Source organism: Solanum verrucosum, unplaced genomic scaffold (genome assembly GCF_900185275.1).
Source record: "Solanum verrucosum unplaced genomic scaffold, falcon-dt-bn FXZP01000161.1, whole genome shotgun sequence".
Classification (NCBI taxonomy): domain Eukaryota; kingdom Viridiplantae; phylum Streptophyta; class Magnoliopsida; order Solanales; family Solanaceae; genus Solanum; species Solanum verrucosum.
The window spans coordinates 687,824-714,368 of NW_026020127.1; the positions used below are offsets into that span (position 1 = coordinate 687,824).

Here is a 26,545-nt window from a genome sequence, read left to right on the forward strand (position 1 = left end):
TCGCTTATTTTCAAAATTAAAAGATCTCATATTTTAAGAAGATTTACAAATAGATATCATTTGAGTAACTTGATAGTATAAACAAATATTTATACCGATGATATATTTAACTTAAAGTCATTTTTTATGAGTTTAAACTATATATTATATTGAGGATGTTAATAAAAAAATATTGATCCTATTAGATAATTGTAGGCAAATAATATGTTGAAAAACTTTAATGGTGCGATGTCCGTGACGGATGGCCGACGCTGATGATGGCGCGTCTAACAAGATTGATAGGCTTTCTGCCGGCAAACTTTTGAAGATGAGGTGAACAAGACACCTTATCAGAAAAGTATATCTTAAATTTACATGATATTCACGCTTGGTTCAATGATGGTGTAGACCTAGTAACAATTTTGTAAGCGCGTGCCATAACTTAGTTATGACAAATTGGTGATCTGATTGTAACTAATTTGTTATTATAGCTTAAAATTCGTAGATAGTAAAAATAATCTTTAAATCAGCGATGCGTATGACTTAGATCATTTTTTGTATTCATAGTTCGTTTTTCTAAAAATAATATATTTTTTCATTTAAAAATATTTAACTTATTTAAACTTTATTAGTTTATTCTTGGCATGCTTTTATAGTCACTTAACTCTTACAACATATTTAAAAATACAAGATTTTTAAAAAATTGTGTTCTAAAATTTATGTTAAGATAAACTATGCTATATACATTAAAACAAAGAGAATATTTGTTTTATGGATTTTTACATGATAAAAGAAATTTAATAAAGATTTTTTTGAACAAAACATAATTGGTAGCTCATTTTGATGCAATAATTATTTCTTTATGGATAGTACAGATGAAACTGGTCAAACATTTGGTTGAAATTAATCAATATATCATGTAATTAATTTTCCCCAAAAATTTAATTTCTTAAACTCTTCTAATATTCATCTCTTCTTTGACAGTTGTCCCTATAAATCTCTTATTCCATTGGCATGTGATTATCTTAATTGTTTGACCTTAAATTGGAAGTCATGTGGCTATACTCTAAAATAAATAGTCAATTAAGGTGTGCAATTTGTAAAAATACTTTTGGTGGGATTAGGAAAAGTTTTATTGTTAATATGAAATTTTTGAACGTAAATTAAAATTTAATCGAGTCTTCATAATATTATATTGCCTAATATCGAGTAAAAAACAAAACAAAACAAAAAGAAATATTCTTGTTGGAGTTATATCAATTGATAGGGTGAGTAGTTACCTGTATATAGTAACTCAAAAGGTTTCTAAATATTATAATTCCAAATTTTTGGAGTTCTCTTTTTCGAAAATTATCTAATTCAATTAATTCAGACTCATATATTATTGCAAAAAATGCTCCTACATTATGTGAAGTTTATTTATTTATGGAACTCGAATTCGAGACATCTGATTAAGAATAAAATAATCTTATTCATCCCACTATCAAAGACTAAGCAAAAATTTGCATTTGTTTAAAGAAATCTATTAAATTTGTACAAATGAATAATTTAAAATCTAAAAATCTATTTTTTTTAAAAAGAAAAATTCATAAATTCAAAATTCTGTATTTGTTTCTTCCTATCCTTGATAGTGAAATTTCTCTTATTATTACTAGACAAAAAAAATCTCCATTTTTTTCTTGAAATATTTTATAGCCTCTCCATCATGAGAGCCCAAATTATCTAGGTAGGTCGGCTATATTCCAAAGAGTCAAAAGAATTCTATGAACACCAAGAAGTGGACCCTAGTATGGACCTTTTTTCTATTAGAAAATATGAAATTAACTATAAAATTGGTGGGTAATCTCTAATTAATATGTCGTTAATAAATTCTAAGCTAATTAAATTTTCTAATAATTTTTAACTAAATGAGATTAGTATAGAATTCTTATTGTTTAGCTATGGAATTTAATTCATAGCCAATTCATTATTTTCTTGTAGTGATGAGTATGAGATCTTTGATAGGAAGTTCTTTACACGCAATCCAATATAAAACTTTTCTATGCAAATTCTGATTAATTAAACCCAAAACGAATGTCAAACACTAATGAGATGAGAAACCAAACAAAAATAAAAATAGTTGGTATCAATAGCTAATTGTTATATTTAGTCTAATTATTATGTTGGATTACTCTCAAATCATGTAGGATCATCATGATATCAATACCTACAAAAAAAAAATAGAAATACAATACATTTCAAAATTGTGACAGGTAAGTTATGATGGATCGCATCAAAACTCAAATTTGTATAATTTCATGTTATGACGAAGTATGAACCTAATTATTGTGTTAGATTACTTTACAAACCATATTGGATTGTCGTAATATCAAAGCTACAAACAAAAAGGAGAAAAAAAAACACATTTCAAAATTTTAACATAAAATAGCGATGAATCGATGTAACTCCATGCGATATTCAACATAGTTATCATTTTACATTATACACAAATCATGGTTGATCATTGTGATACAAACAAAAGAGATAAAAGAAAAAATATTATTTACAACTGTATCATATAAGTCATAATATACCGATAGAATTTCATGGATTTAAAATAAATCGTGTCATATCATATATCATAATTTCAAAGTGACTATCAAAAATAGGTCTTGATTCTCTTAAATATATTATTGAATTTAACTTCCGTATACTCATTATATATACTATAATTTTTTAATTATTAGGCTAAATCATGGAAGGTAAGAAACTTTGAATACTTATCTTGAACATTTAATCCTCCCACCACCAAAACTTAGACTAATTAAGCCACATTTCTAAAAATTAGTAAACCTCTATGTTCCTAGCTACTCTTAGCACGTTTTTTTTCTTCATAAAAATTATATATCAATAATTAAGCAACCATTGAAGAGGAAATTAATTGAGAATTACTTGTGAATATAATGCAAAATAGTGGGGGTCTAACAATTGGTGAATTTTTGTGAGACCATTGCAATAAAACAAGGAATAATTATGAGAAAACGGAAAAGATAAATAATATATGCGTTGTGATAGGATGAATAAGATTTTTTCACTTTTAGCTAGAAGTTTCGAATTGATGTCTGGAAAATGAAAAACATCTCAACAGGGAGCACTTTCCTCTTTAGCGTGTTTTAGATGAAAAGAATTTGAATTATTAATCGAGATCTCGAAGCAAGTATTAGATATCGGATGGAAAAGCGAAAAACTAAATAATTAATTAAGTAATCATTGAAGAGAGAATTTATGAATTACGTGGGAATGAAAAGTAGTGGGGGTCTAACAATTGGTGAATTTTTGTTGTAATAAAACAAGTTATAATTACGAGAAATTAATAACAAAAATGGTCCATTATAATTAAGATAGGTTTTAAATGATTTTTAAATTTTATTCTTGATTAATTTTGGTCTTTTAAGTTTGTAAAAGCGAGCACTTTTGATATCTATCAAATATTTAATAAATCTAGTGAAAACCGTGGAAAAACAAAAGAAAAGGATTTATCGAGAAAAAATCCGTCAAATCTCAAAAAATGCAACACTAAAAAATCATTCCAAAACAAAAAGTATATAATAATAGCAAAACATATACCTCAATAAGTTACCCAAAATTTTTAAAAATAGACCAAAAATTGCAAAAGTATTTAATCTATTTATTAAATTGTCCTTTTAGTGACGAAGAGAATGCTAATCTTTTGAATTTTAAATGTCAATTTGATAATAAATGGTTACCACTTACCATACTCCTTTAATTTTAGTTATTTTTAAATCTCTCTCTTTCTTCTTCTAAAAGATAAAACAAGGAATCTAGCTCAATAAATAACACGAATAAAAAAATTAATGAGAAATTACTATGAAAATAATAAGCATTCGAATTATTTATAGAAACAATTCATACTTTATAATTTCTTATTCTTTTATTTATGTTATTAATTATTTGTTGCTGTTTAGAATGATTTGTCATGTTTTTTTTATAGAATTTTGTCATGATTTCCTCACTACTGTTATTTCTTTTTCGTATTGCTTTGAACAGTTTTTTTCTTAAACCGAAATTTATCAAAATAAATTTTCGTACCTTCAAAATAAGGATAAGATTTATATATACTTTACTCTTTTCAAATTGTGAAATTAATTAATTACACTGGATATGTAGTTGATTGACGTGGTTGATTATTTTAAATTTTTGAGTTTGACATGAATTGTGTGCAAGAATAAGAAAATCATATTGTCTTGACGTATGCATGAAGAGTTGACATTCTATTATTTTCAAGTCATTATAAAGAATATTTTTAATCATTTCTTTAATTATTTTTTCTAAAAAAAAATACTACGAATTCTTCATGCATGATGATTGATGAAGACATATTACCTAGATATTTAGTAGGCAATTAAATACTCATTAATTTATTTTTAAATTGGTACTAACACATAGATATTGAAAATTTGTGGGACTATGTAAATATGGTGATATACATATTGTTAATAATTTCAATGTACTAATAATTCTTATTTTATGTCTTGTTGCTACTTATTCATAAAAAAGTCATAACCCACATTTCTTTGATGTTGTTCTCTTTTTATTTTTTTAATATAATATTCAACTCTAAGGGGACAATGGATTTTCTTTTTAATAATTATGAGTTTATTAATTACTTAAATTTATGATTATTTACATCATCCACATGAATATATATAGGTATGAAAAAATTTATTTAGAAATTATACTTCAAATATCGGTTATCATATCACGCTCGCCGCCCATCAAGCTTAAAAGTCCATTTGATGTCACCACTTTTAGCTAATTTTCTAACTTACCAAAGTAATAATGAATAATAATTGGTTCGAAAGAATGATCAGCCACACAATAAAACCTAATGTAGAGGCCTATTTCAAATGCAAACTTAAGAGTGGGGAAACAATTCTTCTTTCTTCCATGGTGTGGCCCTCCCAATTTCCCATCATGCACAAGAAAATAGTAGTACATTTTTAGTCAGCATGTCTAATATTAGTAGGTGATAAAAATGATAAAAACTAGTAGTTGGAGTTGAGGACTATAACAAGTTAACAACTATCTTTATAGTATCATTCCATTAATTATAAGTTGTATATTTGTTTTAATATTTTTCATGTGTTTGGTAAACTTCACTCCTTTATCCACAACTTGCTTTCAAGATAAAAGAAAATAGAATAAAAGTGTTTTGTTTATAATTATTTGATATTCAGAATGAGTTGGATTAATCAGTTTAGATTCGTGCATCGTAAAGTTCATTTAAGGAAAGAAAATTAAGGAAACATATTTGATAAAGCATATTCAAATTTTAATTACTTGAAATTTTTACTTCCAATCCCTTTACATAATCACAAATTTTTAAAATTATTAATAGTTTTATCTTTAATTACTCTCGTATTATATTTTAAATTTGTATTGTTGAAGGTTAAATGAAAAGAGTTGTGATCTAATTTTCAAAAGTTTCATTAAAATTAAATTATTAATCATTTATAACTTAATTATTTTTTCAAAATTTGAAACAAATTCCTTTAATTTAATTATTTGAAATAGTAACTTTTGAACATTGGAGGACATATTGTACGTATTTCAATAATTTAATTGTTCATAAGAATTATTAATTTATTGAATATTCATTATGACATGTGAGTGGCATAAATGTTAGTTAAAGGTACTTAAATAGCATAATTTAATTTCCCTGACTAGTCTAACCAAATAATACTAACTTATTCAATTAATAACAATTAGGGCAAAAACAAATTAAAGTTCATTCACTACAAAATAGAAGCAAACCAGACCCCTACACCTCGTAAATCAAAACATTTAATAATATTTGTTAAAATTGCAAATCAAAACATTAAATCAAAACATTTAATAATATTTGTTAAAATTGTAAATCAAAACATTATTATAAGATATTTCATATTAAATATCTAGATTTTTTGTTTTTATACGTGGTAAAACTGATAATAAAACACATTTTTTCATCAGATTATCTTTTATTATTATTATTATTAAAAGTGTAAAATATTACATTGAAAAAAACTCGTAATTGATAAGCTTAGGGAGATAGATAATATACTTGCTATTAAAGGTAAGGACAAGTCATACTCATGAATTACGGGCGTACAGAAGGGTGGTTAATTGAATATTATTCGCTAAAAAAATTATACTATTAACTAAAGAAAAATGAAAAAAAATATACTATTAACTAAAGTCAAACATTTTCAACTAAAATTCTTGCTTTATTAGAAGAATTTGAGATAGGCTCGTGTATTGGTCGGGTTAGATTGGATTTAGGGATTTTTAGATTTATATTAAGTTCAAAAGAATGTAATATAAACCCCAGTCGAATTAGTCTATGTTTGAAACATTTATAAAGTAGAAACATAAACGCACTTTTATTCTACTTTATAAATATGAAAAATTCGACCTACATCTCATTGAGTTGCTCTAGAAAGCATTTTTTAATTTTTGGAAGCTTAATTTGTACGACCGTGAAGAACAATCACATGAAAAGACTTTTTTTTTTTATAGAAAAGTTATCGTTCTCCTACTCAACGGGACTATTAGAGAAGAGACTTTGTTCTTTGACTTCATAAGAAGTCTCAAGTCTCAATTGCTTAAGTTAAAAAGATCCCTTTGTTATTTGTTGGATAAATATTGAGCAACTTTCACATATAGCAAACACAAAAATCATATTTGTATGCTATAACTATAGTTTGCATAATTGCGCTCTATAACAAACTTTATGTTTGATATGCCTTTAATATGTATACTTCGCTATACATATATACAAAAGAAGCAATTTCGCTATACATATATACAAAAGAAGCAATTGTATAATTTGTGTTTGTATGAAGCGAAAAAAGAGAGAAAGACATAAAAAAACTGGGCAGGGGGAGATATGTATTTGTATAATCATAAGTGTATAGGACGAAAATATATGTATTTGTATATACAATTTTCTCTTGCTTTATACAAACACAAACACAATGTATACAATTGTATTGTATAAGGTGAGAGAGGCGAGTGAGAGTGGCGAGCGAGATCTGGGAGAGGAGAGAGAAGGGAACGAAAATATATGTATACATACAATTTTCTCTCGCTTTATACAAACACAAACACATTTTATACATTTGCGTTTGTATAAAAGCGAGAGAAGTGAGGGAGAAACTGCCGAGAGTGGCGAGCGAGATTCACTAAGGAGAGAGGCAAAATAGCAACTGTTTGCTACGGGGAACAATTAAATCAAACTGTGGTTATGACATTTAATTTGAATTAATAGTTTGCTATTATATATAATTTTCCCATAAATATTTCATTTTTTTTGGGGATTTGGTTTGTGGGCCTTAATTATTGGGCCTTCTAGGAACATGGGCCATGTGATATTGGGCTTCTGAATTACTCCATAATCCATATATGAGAATTGAGATAGTTCCAACTTCCATCCTATTATAAGTCGAAGAAGAATTTTTATTTTTATTTTTAAAAAAGTATCTTGATGTACTAAGTTTGGAAAAATATTGGACCACAAGAATATATTATACGCAACCTACCTTGGACTTTCATAAGGGTTATTTCCGCAGTTTGAACTCATTATCTCCTGATCACATTTTTCGTCCAGAAAAAAAAAAGTTTACAATCAATTATTGCTCACGAATACATGAACAAAACAATTAACATAATGCTCTATCGATCAATCTTTACTTGTCTACTATATTAAAAATAGTTGTCCAATTTGAAAAGTAAAAAAATAATGAGAATTGGTATTGAAAGATGGAAAAAGAGAACATTTAGATGTAGACATAATATATATGTTAGCATTTAATGTAAGAGGTAGATGTTAGCATTCATGATTGGTCCACCTCCCATCCATTTATGTAAAAATCGAATACTTAATACTCCATCCGTCTCAATTTATTTGATACTTTTTAGATTTCGAAATTCAAATAAGTCTATATTTGACCGTAAATTTTTCATATATTTTTTAATTATTTTGAATTGTCAATTATTGAGATTTATAGTAATTTTTACGTACTATACAAATATATAAATTTCATTTTACAAAAAATTAAAAAATTCACGTGCAAATTTTTGGTCAAACTTAAACAGTTTGACTCTCAAAAAACGAAAAAATATCACATAAATTGAGAAAAAATATTTGTCTTTGTTTTCCCCAATGTGAACTAATTATCCACTTCTTTTTGTCTTTCATTTTTTTTAATATTTCCTTTTGCGGTGTGGTTTGTTGAATAATATAAAAAGGGGGAGGAAACTAAATTATGGATCCATAGTGCTACTCTCTTTTAAAAAATAAAAAATAAATTATAAGTTATGAGTGCAAGTTTTTTAAAATATATATTGTTTTAAAAAAAATGTTTTTAATAAAAGTACAAGAAAATAAGTTTCTTAATGATATTTGAAGTGCATTGTCTCTTCCCAATCTTCATTCCACCTCAATAGCATCATTTCATTAGATTATATATAAATAGTTTTGAAAAAGTATTTTCAAGACATTCAAAATAAATTAGTCTAACTGTTAATTTTTAGAGAAATTCTAAATCAAAAGATATTGATGATATTTTGATTCAACATGTGAAAAGAGAATGTATGTTTTTAAACTGAAATTCAATAAGTTAGAAATATTTTTGATCCTTTTTACGTTTAATATGTCGTCTTTCTTTACCAAAAATTTGTTAATAAAACGATGAAATGAATTTAATAGAAAAATCAATAAAAAGTAAATTGAGCATAATAATAACAATATCCAGTAAGTTTTATAAATGAATTTTAAATAAAGTAGAATGAACAAAAATATTACCGCTTTTTTGAAAACCACAAACAAAACTATTTCAATCAATCTCAACTTCGAAGAAAAGAAGAATAAAGATATTTTTATTAAATTAAAAACTATATGTTTGAATATTATCACAAAAAATTATGATAACTAGGTCAATATTTTTTATCCTTAATTAAAAAATTCGATTTTGAATCATGTGAAATTACTTTTATCGAAAATCTTAAATATAAAAGTAGATTTTAATTTCTTATAGTAAATATTTTCTGACTTCAAACTATATCATTCCAAACATGAAATAAAAAATAATGAAAAAAGATATATATAAATTTTAGTCAACTTTATGAAATTTTCGAACAAAATTCAAATTAATCAGACGCCAAGAAAGATATGAAAGGTCAAGTGGGAAAAAAAAAAAGAAAGATATGTTTGAATATTAGCCACCCCATCGTCTTCTTCCCCAAAACCCAAAAATCACAGAAACTATACAGAAGACAATTTTTTTTAAAAAAAAATCATAAATTCGATCCGACGAATACGGCAATTTCGAGAGGACACGTCATCATATGTGGGTCCCACTGCCACCCCTACAACCCAGGAAGTGTAATGGTGAAGTGTGAACCGGAAACATCGTTGTTGTAAAGTATTTTGTACACTTTAGCAGAAAAATGAAGTTTCCTATTATAATTGTAAGTTCATACTTCACTCTTCCGCAACGATTTTGCTGTTTTTTACTTTTATATATGAGTAGTTGATTCTATAAGAATTGCTATTATTAGCACAATTTCAATTTGTAGTTCAATTGGTAGAGCATCGGTAATTTCTTAACTTAGGGTTTTTTTTTTTGGGTTTTAAGGCGAATTTAGAATTTTGAGATAATGGGTTGCAATCTTTATGTTTTACAATTGAACCCAATTATGGTTTCAAAATGTAGTGTTTTTTTTTTCATCTGCCGAGGTGGAGCCAGGTGGGGCTGAGGGGCGGAAACTTACATTGTTTATACATGATTAATGCTATATCTTATGTGTGTGTAGTAGATGTTAACCCCTTTTGTTTTTTTGTGTGTTTACTTGGAGTTAGCTTAAAACTTAGTGTAAAGTTTTGCTTATTTTGTTGATGTTAGAGGAATTCTCAGTTGTTGAGCTGAAATATAGATTGTTACTTGCAATTAGTATTTAATTGTTTAGCACAATTTGATGCATCACTTACTCAGGTTCTTTTCCCAATTTGGTTAGCTTATTAGCTCACGAGTAGCTTAGGGTTTATGTTTTGGGTTTTTATCTTCCTAACTACTTGTTCATTGCTAACAGGTTGATTGGTTGGGGTTAAGTTAAAGCTAGTAACTGCTTAGTATAAAAAATTTCTTATGTTTGTTGATATCTAGAGGATTTCCCTATTTGTTGAGCTGATATAGATCTTTAGTAGCTGCAATTAGTATTCAAAGTTTGGATCTTTAAAATGTTGGTTGTAATTCATTTTGGTATAGGAGGATGTGTTGAACTGATTAAGCTGGAAAGTTGCGTTGCGTTGATAACTTGCTCGGAGTATCTGTTTGTCTGAAAGGTGAGGTTGGGAGATCTATAGGGATGATTTGGTTGGTTCTGTTGTTGTTATTATTATCACAAGGGAATGGGAAAGGAGGAGTGGAAGCTTCCGATTACTTAATTGGGCTTGGAAGCTATGATATAACTGGGCCGGCTGCTGATGTCAACATGATGGGATATGCTAACATGGAACAGATTGTGTCGGGTGTTCACTTCAGATTGCGAGCTCGTACCTTCATTGTAGCTGAACCTCAAGGGAAGCGTGTTGCTTTCGTGAACCTTGATGCTTGCATGGCCTCGCAGATTGTAACCATCAAAGTTCTTGAGAGATTGAAGGCTAGGTGCTCATACCTTCCTTAGTATGGTTTATTTATTTCCCATTGAATCTGCGAAGTATGACAAAATGCAAAAAATTCTTGTTATGTTAACTGGATTTAGGTTCGTGTTTGATGGTGTACTAAGCCCAATTCCTATTTTGATTTCAAATTTTGTTTTAACTGCTTCTTTTCCAGGTATGGGAATCTTTACACCGAACAAAATGTTGCTATTAGTGGGATTCACACCCATGCTGGCCCTGGTGGTTATCTACAATATGTAGTATATATCGTAACATCTCTTGGTTTTGTCCGTCAATCATTTGATGCTGTAGTTAATGGGATTGAGCAAAGTATCATACAAGCTCATGAAAACCTCCGACCTGGATCAATATTTGTCAATAAAGGTAGGCTATTGATTTCTTCTGTATCTTTTGCTTGACAATGAGACATAGGATTGCAGCTTTTAGTTTTCTTCTATGTCCATCTGTCTTAGATCTTTACAATTGTTCATCATGTGTCATTTTAATACTCCCTCTGAATCAAAAAGAATGATCCAATTTCCTTTTTAGTCTGTTTCAAAAAGAATGACCCCTTTCTTTTTTTGGGAACACTTTAACTTTAACTTTCCACGTGGCATATTTAAGGCCACAAGATTAAAGGACATTTTGGTACATTTGACATAACTTTAATTTAGAACCACAAGATAAAAAAGTCTTCTCTCTTTTCTTAAACTCCGTTCCAAGTCAAACTAGGTCATTCTTTTTGAAACGGAGGGAGTATTTGTTATGATGGTGGGTGCCTGTCCTCTTAGTTGCTTACTGTCTACTGTTTATGGTCTTATGAAACAGAGTGTCTAAGTGCTGCCAGAGAAAATATATTGGGTGAACTTACTTGTTACCTGCCAATCTTTAGACTTTTGCTTTGATCTTATTAGTCTGGACTTTGGGGTTTATTTATTTATCTATGATTGTTTGTTACTAGTATTACTTAATCAACTATTTTGAGTGGATGAGTTAAATTGCTCAAGTACTGGTGTCTTTGCTTTTGCTTGTGTTCTTTTCAAGTTTCACTACTGTAAAAAGAAAAAGAACTATATATTCCACAGCAGAAACTTTGACAGATCTTGGGTAATTAACAAGTCAATCTCAGCATTAGACTAATTAGATTTTGGCTGTCATCAACAGGGGAGCTACTGGATGCTGGTGTGAATCGTAGCCCTAGTGCTTATTTGAATAATCCTGCTGGAGAACGTGGTAAATATAAGTACAATGTTGACAAAGAAATGACCGTTTTAAAGTTTAGTGATGATGAATGGGGTCCAGTAGGCAGCTTTAATTGGTTTGCAACTCACGGAACTTCTATGAGTCGAACTAACTCTTTGATTAGTGGGGACAACAAAGGAGCTGCTGCTCGGTTTATGGAAGACTGGTATGATCAGAGAAATACTGAACCATCAAAGTTTAATATATCTAAAGCAAGCGAACTTCCCCGAAGAGTCTCAAACATCATCCCACCTGTTCGTGGGAAGCGTAAGTGATTTTCTCCTTTTTCATGTGATGAATTATCTCAGTAGAGCCAAAGTGATGATTGGTTACTAATTGTAGATTGTACCTAGATTGTACTTCCCTCAGACATTTTTGCACCTTCTAGGTTGATGTATTGAGTTCGTTTTTCGTTAAACCTCTATATTATATTACTTAACAGTAACCTTTGACTTGTTTGATATGAGCTATTCTAGTCTCATTATTGAAGTAATTAACCTCATTGTAAGCCGATTTAACTAATTTTACTGTCATCATCTACTTTTCCAGACTCCCAACCCCCACGGAGGTTCGGAGGAACAATTGTGGTGGTTTGAGAAAGAGAGATAGAGAGAGAGAGATGGGGTACTTTTAGGTGATTGGGAGGGAATGTGTGGTCGGGGGAAGAGGTTGTAGCAGAAGGTCGGTGCCAAAACCTAGTAGGGTTAGTGAATCTGATGGAGTTTGTTGGAAAAAAAGTTAGAATGAACATAAGTCTTGTAAACATGTCGGTACAATAATATAGGGACTAAATGTAGATATCATCTGACTCACATCTACGAGGAGTGTAAGGTTTTTTCCCCATTGTGTATGACTCTGATCAAGTAATTGCATCTAACTGTAAAAGTAAACATCATATACTATAATTACACTTTCCAAGATTGACTTTTTACCTAGACATTGAAGTTAATGCTCTGGTTGTTTGGATTGGAAGGCTAAGAGGTGAAACAGAATGGGAAGGTTGTTTACCTATTTTGTACCAAAAGTTAGGAAATAGAAGTGTGTGGTCTCAGTTTTTCCAAACAGTTATGCATTGAGTATGACTCCAAGGTGGTCTTTGTTCCCTGGACCTGGTCTGCAGACGAGGGCTAGTCTTTGTCATCTTGAGGTTCAACTAGTTGGTGAGCGGACCCAGGCAGTCTTTACATAAAATACTAGATGCACATAAGGTACTGATTAAGTGGAAGTATAGACTGCATTCTTCATCAATTATGAGTGAAGTATGGTCACATGTTCCAATTTCTAATCCATAGAGTTCTTCTCTGGACCTGTCACTTTCTGTTTGGGATAAATAGAATGATGTAAATAAGAGATAGCTCAGAGGACAATAGGACTAGATTGCTGCTGAAAGTTGAGAAAATTAATTGTTTCAATACCAAGGACACTCATTAATCAGATTGTAATTAAATGCAGATCATGAGCTACTAGAACTTGCTGCTTCTTTCCAGTCTTCTCCAGGTAAGCCAGTCACAAGGTTAATGAGCGTGGCCAGACGTGTCAGAAGTGCCTTAAGGTTGGCTGATCGGCCGAAATTTGTTTCTGCTTTTTGTCAATCCAACTGTGGCGATGTAAGTCCCAATGTGCTCGGTACGTTCTGCATAGACACAGGGCTTCCTTGCGATTTCAATCATAGTACATGCGGTGGAAAGAACGAGTTATGTTATGGTCGAGGACCAGGGTATGCATTATAGTCTATTACTTTGATTTCAGATAATTTCAATCTTTGTTAAGTACTATTTGGATAGTTTGATCATAATGTCATCCTTCGCTTGGCGGTAGATATCCTGATGAATTTGAGAGTACGCGCATCATTGGAGAGAGACAATTTAAAAAAGCTGTTGAGCTTTTCGATAAAGCAACAGAGCAAGTAAAGGGCAAGATTGATTTTCGCCACACCTATGTGGACTTCTCCAAACTTGAGGTAACAGTTACAAAAGAGGGTGGTAGTACTGAAACGGTTAATACCTGTCCTGCTGCAATGGGGTTTGCATTTGCTGCCGGTACAACTGATGGACCCGGAGCATTTGATTTTAAGCAGGGAGATGACCAGGTATTTAAAAAGATTTTTCTTGTTTATTTGACCATTATCAATCGGAGTGAATGAAGTGCTTTATGTTTGCTCATTTTACTGGAAAAATCTTCAGGGAAATGCTTTTTGGAGGTTGGTGCGGAACTTGCTTAAAACACCAAGTGCTGAACAAAACAAGTGTCAACATCCCAAGCCCATTTTGCTGGATACTGGTGAAATGAAGGTGCCATATGATTGGGCAGTAAGTAGCTTCTTGCTCTGTCACTTGTTTAATATTTCCGCACGTAGAGGCTCTCTAGCAATAAACAGTTAGATGTTCTTTTTCCTCAAGTTCCTATTGGTAGAATGCATGTGGACATATGTTTTCTGGCTAAAAGGAATACTTCATCTTTTTGTCAGGAAGAGTGCCCGATTGAAGAAAACGTAATTCGGAATCTCAAATGTGTTAAATTACTTTGGCACAATAGAACACATGTTGCTTAATCTATTATTCTCATTTCAAAATTTCAGGGCAAAAGTACATATTTGAATATCATTCTACCACTAGCAGTTGACAACTAAAGCCTGTACAACTTGAAATCCATAGATTGTGTTATCAATCTTTACAATTTTCATCTCACTTTAACCATATGTACGGGCAGATATAGACGAGAGGGAGAAATAATGGTACTGTCTGTATGTCCTGCTAATGATGAGAAGGTTTAAACTCTTCATGGTTGCTAACTGAAGAAAAAAAATATTTTGACTTTGACAAATGAGGGATGGGAAGTCTTCATCCTGCTCAACAATATGCCATTTAATGAATTGCTACCATAGAGAAGCATATGATCCATTTTCTGGTTTACTTGCCATACTTTTTTTTTTTTTTGGCTTCAATACGTAAAAGTTAAAAATCTTAATCCAAATGCGTAAACCTCCCTCCACAATACTAGAAACCCTCTACATGATGCCCTGTTTATAATGTTCAATGATTGATTCCTTTGTTTTCCATTTTTGCAGCCTTCAATACTTCCTGTGCAGATTCTAAGAATAGGGCAGCTGGTCATTCTCAGCGTACCTGGAGGTATCAATCAAGACTTGCGATCTCTTTTATTTGTGGTGATTTCTTATGCATTGGCAGATTCTAAGATGTCTTCTTCTCATACCTCACATAAATTTTCCTTTTATGCTCAAAACAGAATTCACTACAATGGCGGGTAGACGCCTACGAGATGCTGTGAAGACGGTGCTCATGAGTGGGGGTACCAAGGAGTTTGATAGCAATATTCATGTTGTGCTAGCTGGATTGACTAATACATATTCACAATATATAACCACCTTTGAGGAGTACGAGATACAGAGATATGAGGTCAGTTAAGTTGAAATTATACTGCATCGGTTATAATATAAATGTTCAGAGAAGTCCGGTATACTCATTGCACATTAGTATGTACCTAAACATGTAAAACTTTTCCGTCCAATTTTCAGAGTCAAGAAAAAGAAAATAAAGGGACTAGGTATCCTGGGGTAAGGTTTTAAATAGTCATTCAATTACAACCTTGATATAGTTCTCCCAAAAGATGTGCATATTTAACCAAATATTACAGGAGCTTCAGAAATTTTTGGAAGACGTGGTTGACACTTGATTGTTTTAAAATAGTGCATGACACTAAAGGCCGACTCTAATGGTATCTATTGCGATGAGGTTAAGTATAAGGCAGTAGAAAAGTCTTATGATTCTTATCTCGAACAATGAGCTAAGTTATATAGCACACTCCTATAACTTCACCTTAATGTTTCACAAATTAAAATCTAGCTTCACCTTTTTAGTTGCAATCACTCTCTGCTGCTAGCTTTTTTTCCCCTTCTTATGAGGAATCCGTCAAACCCAAAATTTGTTTTTTTAATCTGATTTTCTCTTCTGAAATTAGGACTAAAGGCCAAAACTTAAGGAATCTCTTTTGTCATGTTAATGTCAATTAGTTGTCTCTTAGAACTAGCACATTTCGAATGTGCAAAGTTGCTCTACTATTGTTCTTGAATAACTTTGTGTGATTTTTTTTTAGGGTGCCTCTACTCTGTATGGTCCACATACACTTAGCGCTTACATCCAACAGTTCAAGACGCTAGCGTCTGCTCTTATCACAGGAAAAACCTTACAAGCAGGTCCTCAACCCCCTGATTTGCTAGAAAAACAGATAAGCTTGTTGACACCGGTTGTAATGGATGCTACACCACTTGGTTCCAAATTTGGTGACTTGATCACCGATGTTCCACAAAGTTCGACTTTCAAGAGGGGTGACCTTGTCTCGGTTGCTTTCTGGTCAGCCTGCCCCAGAAATGACCTCATGACTGAAGGTACATTTGCTCTCGTCGAGATTCTTCAAGGAAAGGACACTTGGGTTCCTGCTTATGATGACGATGATTTCTGCCTTCGGTTTATATGGTCGAGACCTGCTAAACTCAGCACTCGGAGTAAGGCAACAATCGAGTGGAGGATACCAGAGTCAGCTGCTTCAGGTGTATATAGAATCAGACATTTTGGTGCTGCAAAGGCTCTTTTGGGTTCAGTTAAGCATTTTGAAGGTTCATCTAGTGCTTTTGTTGTTGCCTGAAAAGAACCTTGATGAATTTTACACTCATCCCTAATTATGTTGTTTTTAAAACCGCCTCTTGCATAAATGTAGGGTAAGACTACGTACAATAGAGCTTTATGGTTCGGCCTTTCCCCGAACCCATGCATAGCGAGAGCTTAGTACACTGGTCTTTCCTACATATATACCTAAATTGATAAAGTGCAAGGTTATACCGCATTGCTAGTTGCTTTGTTTATATATGAATGTTAATTTATAAAAATGTTATTTCTACTGTCTCATTATTATTCAATACTTTTTTTTTGGTTTGTAATATTATAAGCTCATTCTTCGTATTGCTGGTGCGTGACATTGATAAAATGATATAATCAATCCAAACATCATATTCATCAAAACAATACGATACATTATGAATGAATTCAAATAAGTTTGGCTCTGCAATACGGACTTCTTCATTTGCAAGTGCTTCATCTTCAACAAAACCAAGAAGGTGAGTTTAGAGGTGGATCCAAAATTTTGTATTTATGAGTTCTTACAATAATTCTTAATCAATATATAATAATAATTAAATTTATAATAAAGTATTTAATACATATAGAGGGTATACTAATTACTAATATTAAACGAAAATAAATGGGAGAGCTATCGTGGTACACCATGAGTGTGTATTGCCAGCCATGATCATTTTTTGGGACAAATAAAATATATCTTTAATTTCAATTAGTTTATCCTCTTTTTTTATTTCACGCCATTTTAAAAATAATGTCTATTTTTTTAGCAATTTTTTAGTTTCAACTTTTCAACTGACATATTTAAAATCATAGGATTAAAAAGTATTTTATATATTTGAAATATTTTTAATTTAAGATCACAAGATTTAAAAGTCATTTTACTTTTTTAAGTTTCGTATAAGGTCAAAATAAGACAAACAAATAAAATGGAAGGAGTATTTCTTTAACAAAAAAATTAAAAATCAAATTATCTTACTATATCATTGGATAATGATTGCAAAATTATTTAGTGCCTTTTTATTCTTAAAGTGGCAGGCACGCACTCGGACAAAGACAATGAGTAGGACCTAAAACAAAAAACTACTAAAAATAAAATTAGCTTCGGTGTAATAGTTCATAAATTACATAAAAAAGATAAATTTTGTATAAAAGACAAAAACATAGTGTCGAACTTGAGACTCACCATTTAAGAAATTCTAGTGTGATCTCTATGCCCCGTAAAGGAAGTTTCGAACTTAAAATCTCCCAATTGTGAATTCGAATGCCAGCTCTTTTCGATAAGTTCGGCCGAAATAACATAAAGGGAATTGCGAACTTGATATCCCCATTTGGAAAATTTCACTACACAACTAACCCATTCTTGTTTAAAATAAAAATGTTTCAGTATGATAATGTACAAAAAACACAAAAAGACAATTTATATTAGTCAAACTTCATGCAATGGATTCGACTAAAAAGACACGAAGGGAGTTTCAAACTTGGACTCGCTATTTGAGAGATTCTAGTGTGATCTTCATGCGATGAACTCGATCGAGCAACCAGATAAATAATTTCTAATGCCAACTCTGTATGATGAACTTGACATCCGTTGGACAACTAACTCGGTCATCCTTATCGACAATATTTTATCAATCTTAATACTATATTTATACAATTTTTAAAAATAGTAAGTAATTTATTAAAAATATAAATAAAGATTTGCTAAAAACGCGTATTATACGAGTCAGAAAAATTTGGTGGGCTGTGAGAAAAAACTGAAAAAAAAAAAAAGTTTTTTGTTAGAGAGAGAAAAGAAGAGAGAGAAAGACTTTTCCTTTTTTTCTCATTTTTTCTCTTCACCTCAACCCTCTTTCTCAGGGATGGTCGAAGAGAGGTTCCTCTTCTGAGATCATCCTGAACACAGCAGTCAACAAAAAATATTCAAAAAAAAAGAAAATATTTTTTTTGGGATTTTAATTCTACATTTCATAAAAAATCCCACAATTTCCATTGGGTTAAATTTCTTGATTTTTTTTTCTTTGATCTCTGTTTGCTTTTTCTGGTAAATCTTTCATCTTTACCCCCACTTTTTTAATTTTTGTTTGATTTTGCTTGAGAATATGGTTATCTTATGATGGCTTTTTTGTTTTTTCCCAAAAAAGATTCAATTTTTATTAATTCTTGTTGTTTTTATGTCTGCATTTTCAGCTAAAAATTGAATCTTGGAATTTTTGAAGACTTGGGGTTTCTGCAATGATGGAGAAAACAGAGGTAATTTAGCCTATATTATAGAAATGTTAAGAAAATGAGAGACCCCATGAAGGGTGGAGCCAGGGGTAGGGCCGAGGGTTCAAAATTACGTTGTTTATACATAGTTAAAAGTTTTATATATATGTAGTACATGTTGAACCCCTTTGCCTTGTAGAGGTGTTTACTTCTTTATATTTTGAACGTTGTTAATGAAAATCCTGGCTCCGCAGTTGACCTCATTGTGGCTAATATAGATAGATTTTGTTTGTAATCTTTTTTATTTTTTGTGTCTAGTGTAGAGTTGTGCAGATAAGCAACTGTGTGTTCGTGTGTCCGAGTGATTTTTGTTGCTCGGAGGAGAGTCATTTCATATAAAAAAAGCTGGCGATTTCGTGTGAGAATTTGTTCAGAATCCTGGCTGTTGGCAAGAAATGAGGCGTAGATGGAACGTTTATGGAATCAAGTTATTGCTTCTCACCATTTTAATTCTTCTTTTGGAGGTTCATGAATGTTGCACTCTGAATTCTGAAGGTAGTTACTAGTCTCTAGTTTCTTTCTTTTTTACTTCTGGAGGACCATAGTGTTCGCAATTCGGGCCAGCTTGCATTAATTCGACTGCTCCACTGTATATCCTCTACCTCCAACCAACATAGGCATCAGTTACTATGCCCATCGAGGCTGAGGCATATGATGTGTTAGGCGAACAAAGTTCTACATTGGTAGCTAAAAAGATTGGAAATCTACAATTCTACATAAGGTGTAGGATCTCTTAACATGGTGTGAGACCTTTTGTGAAAACCGTGCGGGCGTGCCCCTAAGCGGACAATATTGCACCATGTTAAGAGTAATTTTGGGTTGACTTAGCCCAACAAGATGAAATTACTTACTCCCTCCATCCCATTTTATGTGGTCATGTTTTGTTGGACACAAAGTTTAAGAAAGAAAGAATTTTGTAGCTTGTAGTCTAAAACAAGTTATAGACATTTGAGTATGGGTGTAATTTGAATATTAAGATTAAATTGTTTTGATGTTATTCTTTTTGTGACAAACTAAAAAGGAAAATGTGCTGCGAAAATTGAGACAGAGGGTGTCGAGTTTTTGGTCTTTGCTGGGATATGAACCTTGATCTTTCATGGTTTTTTACTCACTTAGGGCTGTGTCTTCTGTCTCCCTTGGCCTTGGGCTATTCTCTAGTTTCTTTAGTCTATTCATGTTATTGGCTTATTCTTTGTTTCGCTGATTACTGTTGATTTGAGAAACAGGATTGTCGTTGTTTGAATTCAAATTGAATGTGTATTCTGATCCAAATGGAGTTCTTGAAAACTGGAATGCTGATCACTGTGACCCGTGCATGTGGTCTGGTGTCGAGTGCATGGATGGTAAAGTGCACATGTTGTAAGTCTCTTGTTATAGATACTCAAGTTTTCTAGTTAAGATTGTGTCAATAAACTTTCTCTAATGGTTAGTGTTTAGTGATTTGATTCTGGAACCAGTTTGTTGAACTAATAATGATAAACCAAATGCAACAGGGTGAAATTGTTTGTTTCGATTCTTGTGATTCTTCTTATGTTGTTAAATTAGTTGACCTATCTTCTTTTTTTCATTCTGTTCAGAAATCTCCATGGATTTTCTTTGGAAGGAACACTAGCATCAGAGCTTGGAAATCTCACTTACTTGAGATCACTGTAAGCTTTAGCTATACTAATATGCCTTTTCTTTAGGCTCCTGCTCATTAAGTCTTAAATGGTATTTTTTACCTGAACCGTCATCCGTAGAAGGTTGTCATAATCTTTGAATAGTCTTCTATCTTCTTATGTAAATTCGAAAGAACGTAAGGGATTGTTTGGTGTATGATGGACAAACATAGATAGTCCGGGATAAAAAATTAGTAAGGGATTATCCCTTGTTTGGTTATTAATCCTGGTATAAGTTATATCAGGATTAGTAATTAGTATTGGTATAAGTTATCCTCATCAGAGGGTGGAATAATAGTACTGGATTAGTTATCCTAGGATAAAATAGTGAAAATGACAAATATCCATGAAGTCCCTCAAACTCTTTTTCTACTAAATAAGGTGGATGGTGTTTTTGTAAAAGAACTTCTAAGAAATTTATGCAATGCATGTTATTTTTAATACAACAAACCAAACAATCACTAAGCGATAATACATTACCAACATAACTAATCCCAACATAACTTCTCTTCAAACTAAACGACCCCTAAGAGTTATGTTGGTCAAGTAAATTGGGAGGTAGAGACAAAGGTGGATAAGCTTTGGATATCTACTAATCAGCTTTCATCATCTTGTATTCTGCATTTACATTGTTCTCCGCATAAGTTGTGTTTGAATCTTAACAGTATTTCTTCTTGCTGTCTGGTTGCTTTTACAGAATGCTCTCAGGGAATCATTTTTTCGGTGCTATTCCTAAAGAATTCGGAAGACTCGATATGCTTGAAGTGCTTGACTTGAGGGATAATAATTTGAGTGGAACAATTCCAGCAGAAATAGGAGACCTGCAATCACTAAGAATCTTGTGAGTTAATGATTTGTTGTGTGGACGATAAACGGTTTGTTGTGTGCAGATGTATATGTCCATATGCATACACATTCATTATGCGAAGTGATTCCAAAATGCTCATCAATCGTGTTTATTTCGTTTTTCCAGGTTGATTCATAACAATAACTTTGAGGAGAGTGTTCCTTTGGAAATTGGGAAGCTTCATTTAGTCACAGAATTACAATTCGACGAAAATCTCACTTCTGCTTTTGCTTCTGGAACTCTCTGTATAAGAAAATTTCGTCATTGGTAGGATTCTTTTATTTGTTTTAGTACCCTATCTTCATTTTCAGCTGGTTTTTTGCATATCAGATGCTGGATAGTCTATCTTTGTGGCAACACACTATCTAATTGATCTAGCTCATTTCTCAATTTGATTTATTGCATGTCTTACAGCATCTGGCAAGGCAGCATGAAGCCATTCAAGACGATAACCTCCATTATTGAACCAATAAAATGTACACTTTTGCATTACCTCAGTTTCTTCCAACTGTAAGTAATTAAATAGTTTTTCACATCACGAGTCATCTAGTTAAGTTTTATTATTGAGAGACATTTTTTCTATTTCTTTAGGCCATCTCCTGGAACGGGCTTTATGGATGACCGGAAAGACTGCTCTGACAACCTTCCAAGTGAGTAAACACGTCATATTTTTTAAAATAACTCCGAAGAACCGTTTACAAAGAATAATTCTTCATTGTCTAGCAGGGTTATCCAGGCCTCACATCATCCACACTATACAGCACCAAGAGGAGATTGCACGCCGTAAGTTGGCTGAACAATCCAGTAACCTTGCTGCTGCTCCTGCCAATATCAAAGGACCGTTGGGTCCTGTCATTCAAATGCCAAGAAGCAGTGGGTCGTTTCGTGCGGTGCCAAATTCCGATGGAACACATCCTACAAATTTACCATCACCACCTCCACAGCATGAATCTCAAGACAAATTACATCCTGTGGGACAGTCTGCAAGTGCTGTAAAACAGTCGCCTGCTGTGAAAAAGCCAACAAATAGCCAAGGCCCCCCTGCTGGAAAATCGGAAAGTACTTGGAAGTACGTAGTTGGGATTTGCATTGGAGTAATTTTGCTCATTCTTGCTGCGTCTGTGTTCTTAATCTGCCGAATCAGAGCAGCTAGAACAATTGGCCCTTGGAAGACTGGATTGAGTGGACAGCTGCAAAAAGCATTTGTTACAGGTACTTACATCATATTGTGCCAAAAGGTGATACTGCTAATATTCTGCTCCCCACCCTGATAGTAGTTGCATTGCTAACAATATTCTTAGCATAGTGTTACCTTATCAAAAAAATATTCTTAGTGTAGTGTTGTTATAACAATTTAACTGGAGTAAAGGGAGGTACTGATATTCTTCGTCTTATGAGGAATTAGAGGACTAATATTCTCAGTGTAGCATTGTTATATACCCCTTTTCACTATATGTTTGCTAGGACGAGAAGGTACAAATGGAACTATTTCCTTCTTTCTCATGAGAAGTGAATTAGCTGAGACGTCAATACTAACGCTTGAAGGCTGGAATCCTTCCCTTATACTTCTAAAATGTCGCTGATCTTTCCTCATACATTTACTTTTGTCTAGCTTATATCCCCCCCCCCCCCACAAAGTTGCTTTTCAACGACAACCATAGGAACGTGCAATCCTTTATGTTAATCTATGATATTTTTCGTCTATTTTAATTCTTTTGCCCGTGAAAACATTGTTATAGGGGTTCCAAAACTGAACAGATCCGAGCTCGAAACAGCATGCGAGGATTTTAGCAACATTATTACCAGTGGCGATTCATATATAGTATACAAGGGAACACTGTCTAGCGGAGTGGAGATTGCCGTTATCTCAACTACTATAAGTTCTCTGGAAGATTGGTCCATGCACTCGGAAACAGCCTTCCGGAAGAAGGTTAATCATTTCTTTGCTTTCACAAATTAACCACCTCCGAAATCCTTTTTCATGTAACACTTCACTTTTTTTATTATAAAACTCATAGATGTTTCTTCTTGTTCACCTTGAATAGATCGATACATTTTCACGAGTGAACCACAAGAATTTTGTTAATCTTATTGGATATTGCGAGGAGGATGAACCTTTCACTAGGATGATGGTCTTTGAGTATGCTCCTAATGGAACTCTTTTCGAGCATCTTCATGGTAATTAAAACTTTCTAGCAGTGCTATGTTTCACTTTAATCATTCATGATGGTGTTTTTGGATTTATTACTGAATAACACGAACTACAACTTTTTCAATGATCCAGTTGAAGAAGCTGATCATCTGGACTGGCCTGCGAGGATGAGAACCGTTATGGGTACAATGTATTGTCTTCAATACATGCATGAATTAAACCCCCCAGTGCCACATTGCAACTTGAATTCTAAATCCATATTTTTGACTGATGATTATGCTGCTAAGGTCTGTTTCACATGGCTATATATCCCAAAATATGTCAACAAGAAACTTTTACTGACGACTGAGTACTTTTTTTTAACAGATTACAGAGATTGATTTCTGGTCAGAACTAACAGCCAAGTCGAAGTCCTCTAGCGATGATTTAGAGAATTCCGTGCTGCCACCGCTTGCTGATCACGAGACTAATGTCTATAGCCTTGGAATTCTTTTAATAGAAATAATTTCTGGCAAATCACCTTATTCAGAAGAAAAAGAGTCTCTTCTAAACTGGGTAAATATCCTTTATCCTTATTTTCATATGTATTGAACTTAATGTTCTGATCCCTAGGCTGCAATTGTTGTGTCTGGCTAGATCCAGAGGCGGATCTAGAGATGGTTGAAGGGGTTCATCTGAACCCATTGTTGTAGCCGGAAACTGTATGCTTGTGTGTGTCTATTAATTAAGCTCATTTTGTACCCACTGACAGGAAATTGCTTTCATCTTGAACCATAAGTACATATTCCAAAAACCTATTTCTCTAGACTCATAAAAAATGTTGTCAGGTTGGATCTTCCAAAAATGCACGCATTTTTGGAGGATCTGGCACGGGTGCGTCAATATTTTTAGAGAGTCTGAGCTACATTGCCAGAAGGTTTATGCTTGTGTGCATGTATTAATTAGGTTCATTCTGTACCTACTGACAGAAAATTGCTTTCATCTCAAACCATAAGCACATATGCCAAAAATCTATGTTGCTCAGACTCCTAAAAAATGCTACTAGGTGCGTGTCGGATCCTCCAAAAGTAGTGCATTTTTGGAGGATTTAGCACGGGTGTGTCTATATTTTTAGAGTCAGTAACATAGCTGAAAACTTTGTGCTTGTGTGCGTGTATTAATTAGGCTCATTTTGCTCCCACAGACAGGCAACTTCTTTCATCTTGAACCATAAGTACATCTATCAGAAACCTATGTTGGTCGGACTCTTCAAATATGCTACTAGGTGCGTGTCGGATCCTCCGAAAGTAGTGCATTTTTGGAGGATCCAACATGAGCCGCGACAACATTTTTGGATAGTCAGAGCAACATAGCCAACAACTTTATGCTCATGTGTGTGTATAAATTAGGCTCATTCTGAACTCGCTGACAATGAATCCTGAATTTGCCTCTGGATAGAACTGATCCGTCAAACTTCCTTATACAATTTATTAACATCATAACCATGGCTGTTTTCAGGCGGCACAATATTTTCGTCACGACAAGCAGAATATCGCCCCTCTGGTTGATCCATCATTGAAGTCTTTCAAGAATAATGAGCTTATGGTTATTTGTGAAGTAATTGAACAATGCCTTCAAGAAGATCCAAGGAAGAGACCAACTATCAAAGAATCCATTGATAAATTAAGGGAAGCAATTGATGTATCACCAAATGCTGCAGTTCCAAGGCTTTCTCCTCTGTGGTGGGCTGAACTCGAGTTGTTATCCAGCGAGGCAGCGTGATCCAGCTTAATTTGTCCGTCTACGTTGTAAGTTTGAGTACGTACGTGTTGTTTTACTACGTATGAATACGGAAATACGTCATTTCTCTTGTATCTAACTATCCTCTACATATATTTATGATCTATATTGGTTTATTCTTTTATCATTTAAGTTGACAAGAATTGTGACTATTGAATATAGCTGAAATCAGCATGTTTGGTATTCAGGCGTAATTGACGTCGTACATTGGTTTATTCTTTTATTATTTGAGTGACATGAACAATGGGGATTCATATACCCGATCCGTCTTGTTCGGAATTGAGGCATAGTTGTCGTATATTATTGGTTTATTCTTTTATTATTATTTTGTCTTTGCCAAGAATGGCATTTCTTCATTTTCATTTGTGGGATATTTTGTGGTCTATGCCCTTTTATGATCAAGAATGTGTGTGTTTGTGTCTCTCATCTTTGTGTATTTCTTCTGCATAATTTTTTTATTTTACTCTCTAATGACTTTATATTTATCTGAATTTAAGTTATATACATTGATAGTCTAAAATCTCTTTTTTTTTTGTTTTACACTATGAGATTTGTTATTTTTATTCAATTACTGTTCGTTGTTAAGGTAGATGTTTTTCTTTCCTTTCACTTTATGTTTTTTCGAAAACCAAAAATTATTTTGAATTCTATGTAATGTTTACTCTCAAACACTTCGTTTATGCTCGTTAATACATAAAGTTCATTAAGTATATCTTGTGTTGGTGCGAAAATGGAATTCCCACTAACTAGAACAAAAGATTCATGTGAGAAAACATACCTCATTATCAGACGATCACTTATTCACAAATTTCATGTGGAAAAATAAGTTTCCATTTCTATCTCATAAAAAACCTTTTTCAATAATGTTTATCCTTATTCCTCTCTTTTAAGAGTATTTAAATGATAGATTCTATAGGAACTATAACTGTACCTATAAGATAAGGATAAAAGCGGAAAAATTGAAAACATATATATACGGTTTATTGTTCATATATCAAGGGCAGATAAGATTTTACGCATCATATTAAATTAAACTAAAAGTATCAATTTCTTCTATCATTTTAATTATTTATGTTTTCATGAAAAGTATATATATAATACTTTTAACAATTTTGAAGAACATGGTATTATACTCATATTTTTGGCTTTTTGTGCTTTTTTTCCATAGAAGTTGGCAATTTGTATTTTCCCTTTATTTTATCATAAGAAAGACAAAATCCTACTACTACTACTACATTGAAAATGAGTAGCCACGTGAAGAGTTTTTTA

The 26,545-nt window shown here is 32.4% G+C and overlaps 2 protein-coding genes across 4 annotated transcripts; both read left to right on the forward strand.

Moving 5' to 3' along the window:
- The first annotated feature begins 9,300 nt into the window (after window positions 1-9,300).
- LOC125825889 (neutral ceramidase 1-like) lies at window positions 9,301-16,842 on the forward strand. Of its 2 annotated transcripts, none has more exons than XM_049505181.1 (10): window positions 9,301-9,489; window positions 10,287-10,685; window positions 10,857-11,065; window positions 11,846-12,190; window positions 13,376-13,640; window positions 13,742-14,012; window positions 14,107-14,232; window positions 14,991-15,054; window positions 15,170-15,339; window positions 16,037-16,842. In XM_049505181.1, exons 2-10 carry the CDS (start codon window positions 10,387-10,389, stop codon window positions 16,583-16,585), a joined length of 2,298 nt encoding a protein of 765 aa, XP_049361138.1. In that variant the 5' UTR covers window positions 9,301-9,489; window positions 10,287-10,386; the 3' UTR covers window positions 16,586-16,842. The 2 variants fall into 2 exon arrangements, with proteins under 2 accessions (XP_049361138.1, XP_049361139.1); XM_049505182.1 differs by lacking the exon at window positions 9,301-9,489 and adding an exon at window positions 9,574-9,616.
- A 1,510-nt stretch (window positions 16,843-18,352) lies between these two features.
- LOC125825982 (protein MALE DISCOVERER 2-like) lies at window positions 18,353-25,459 on the forward strand. 2 transcript variants are annotated; one of them, XM_049505276.1, is made up of 15 exons: window positions 18,353-18,616; window positions 18,763-18,825; window positions 19,099-19,335; window positions 20,067-20,199; window positions 20,418-20,489; window positions 21,196-21,339; window positions 21,472-21,612; window positions 21,760-21,855; window positions 21,937-21,995; window positions 22,072-22,557; window positions 23,085-23,275; window positions 23,391-23,523; window positions 23,630-23,784; window positions 23,864-24,052; window positions 24,995-25,459. In XM_049505276.1, the coding sequence occupies exons 3-15, from the start codon at window positions 19,236-19,238 to the stop codon at window positions 25,256-25,258; spliced, it is 2,163 nt and encodes a 720-aa protein (XP_049361233.1). In that variant the 5' UTR covers window positions 18,353-18,616; window positions 18,763-18,825; window positions 19,099-19,235; the 3' UTR covers window positions 25,259-25,459. The 2 variants fall into 2 exon arrangements, with proteins under 2 accessions (XP_049361233.1, XP_049361232.1); XM_049505275.1 differs by having other exon boundaries at window positions 19,104-19,335.
- Window positions 25,460-26,545: the final 1,086 nt, after the last annotated feature.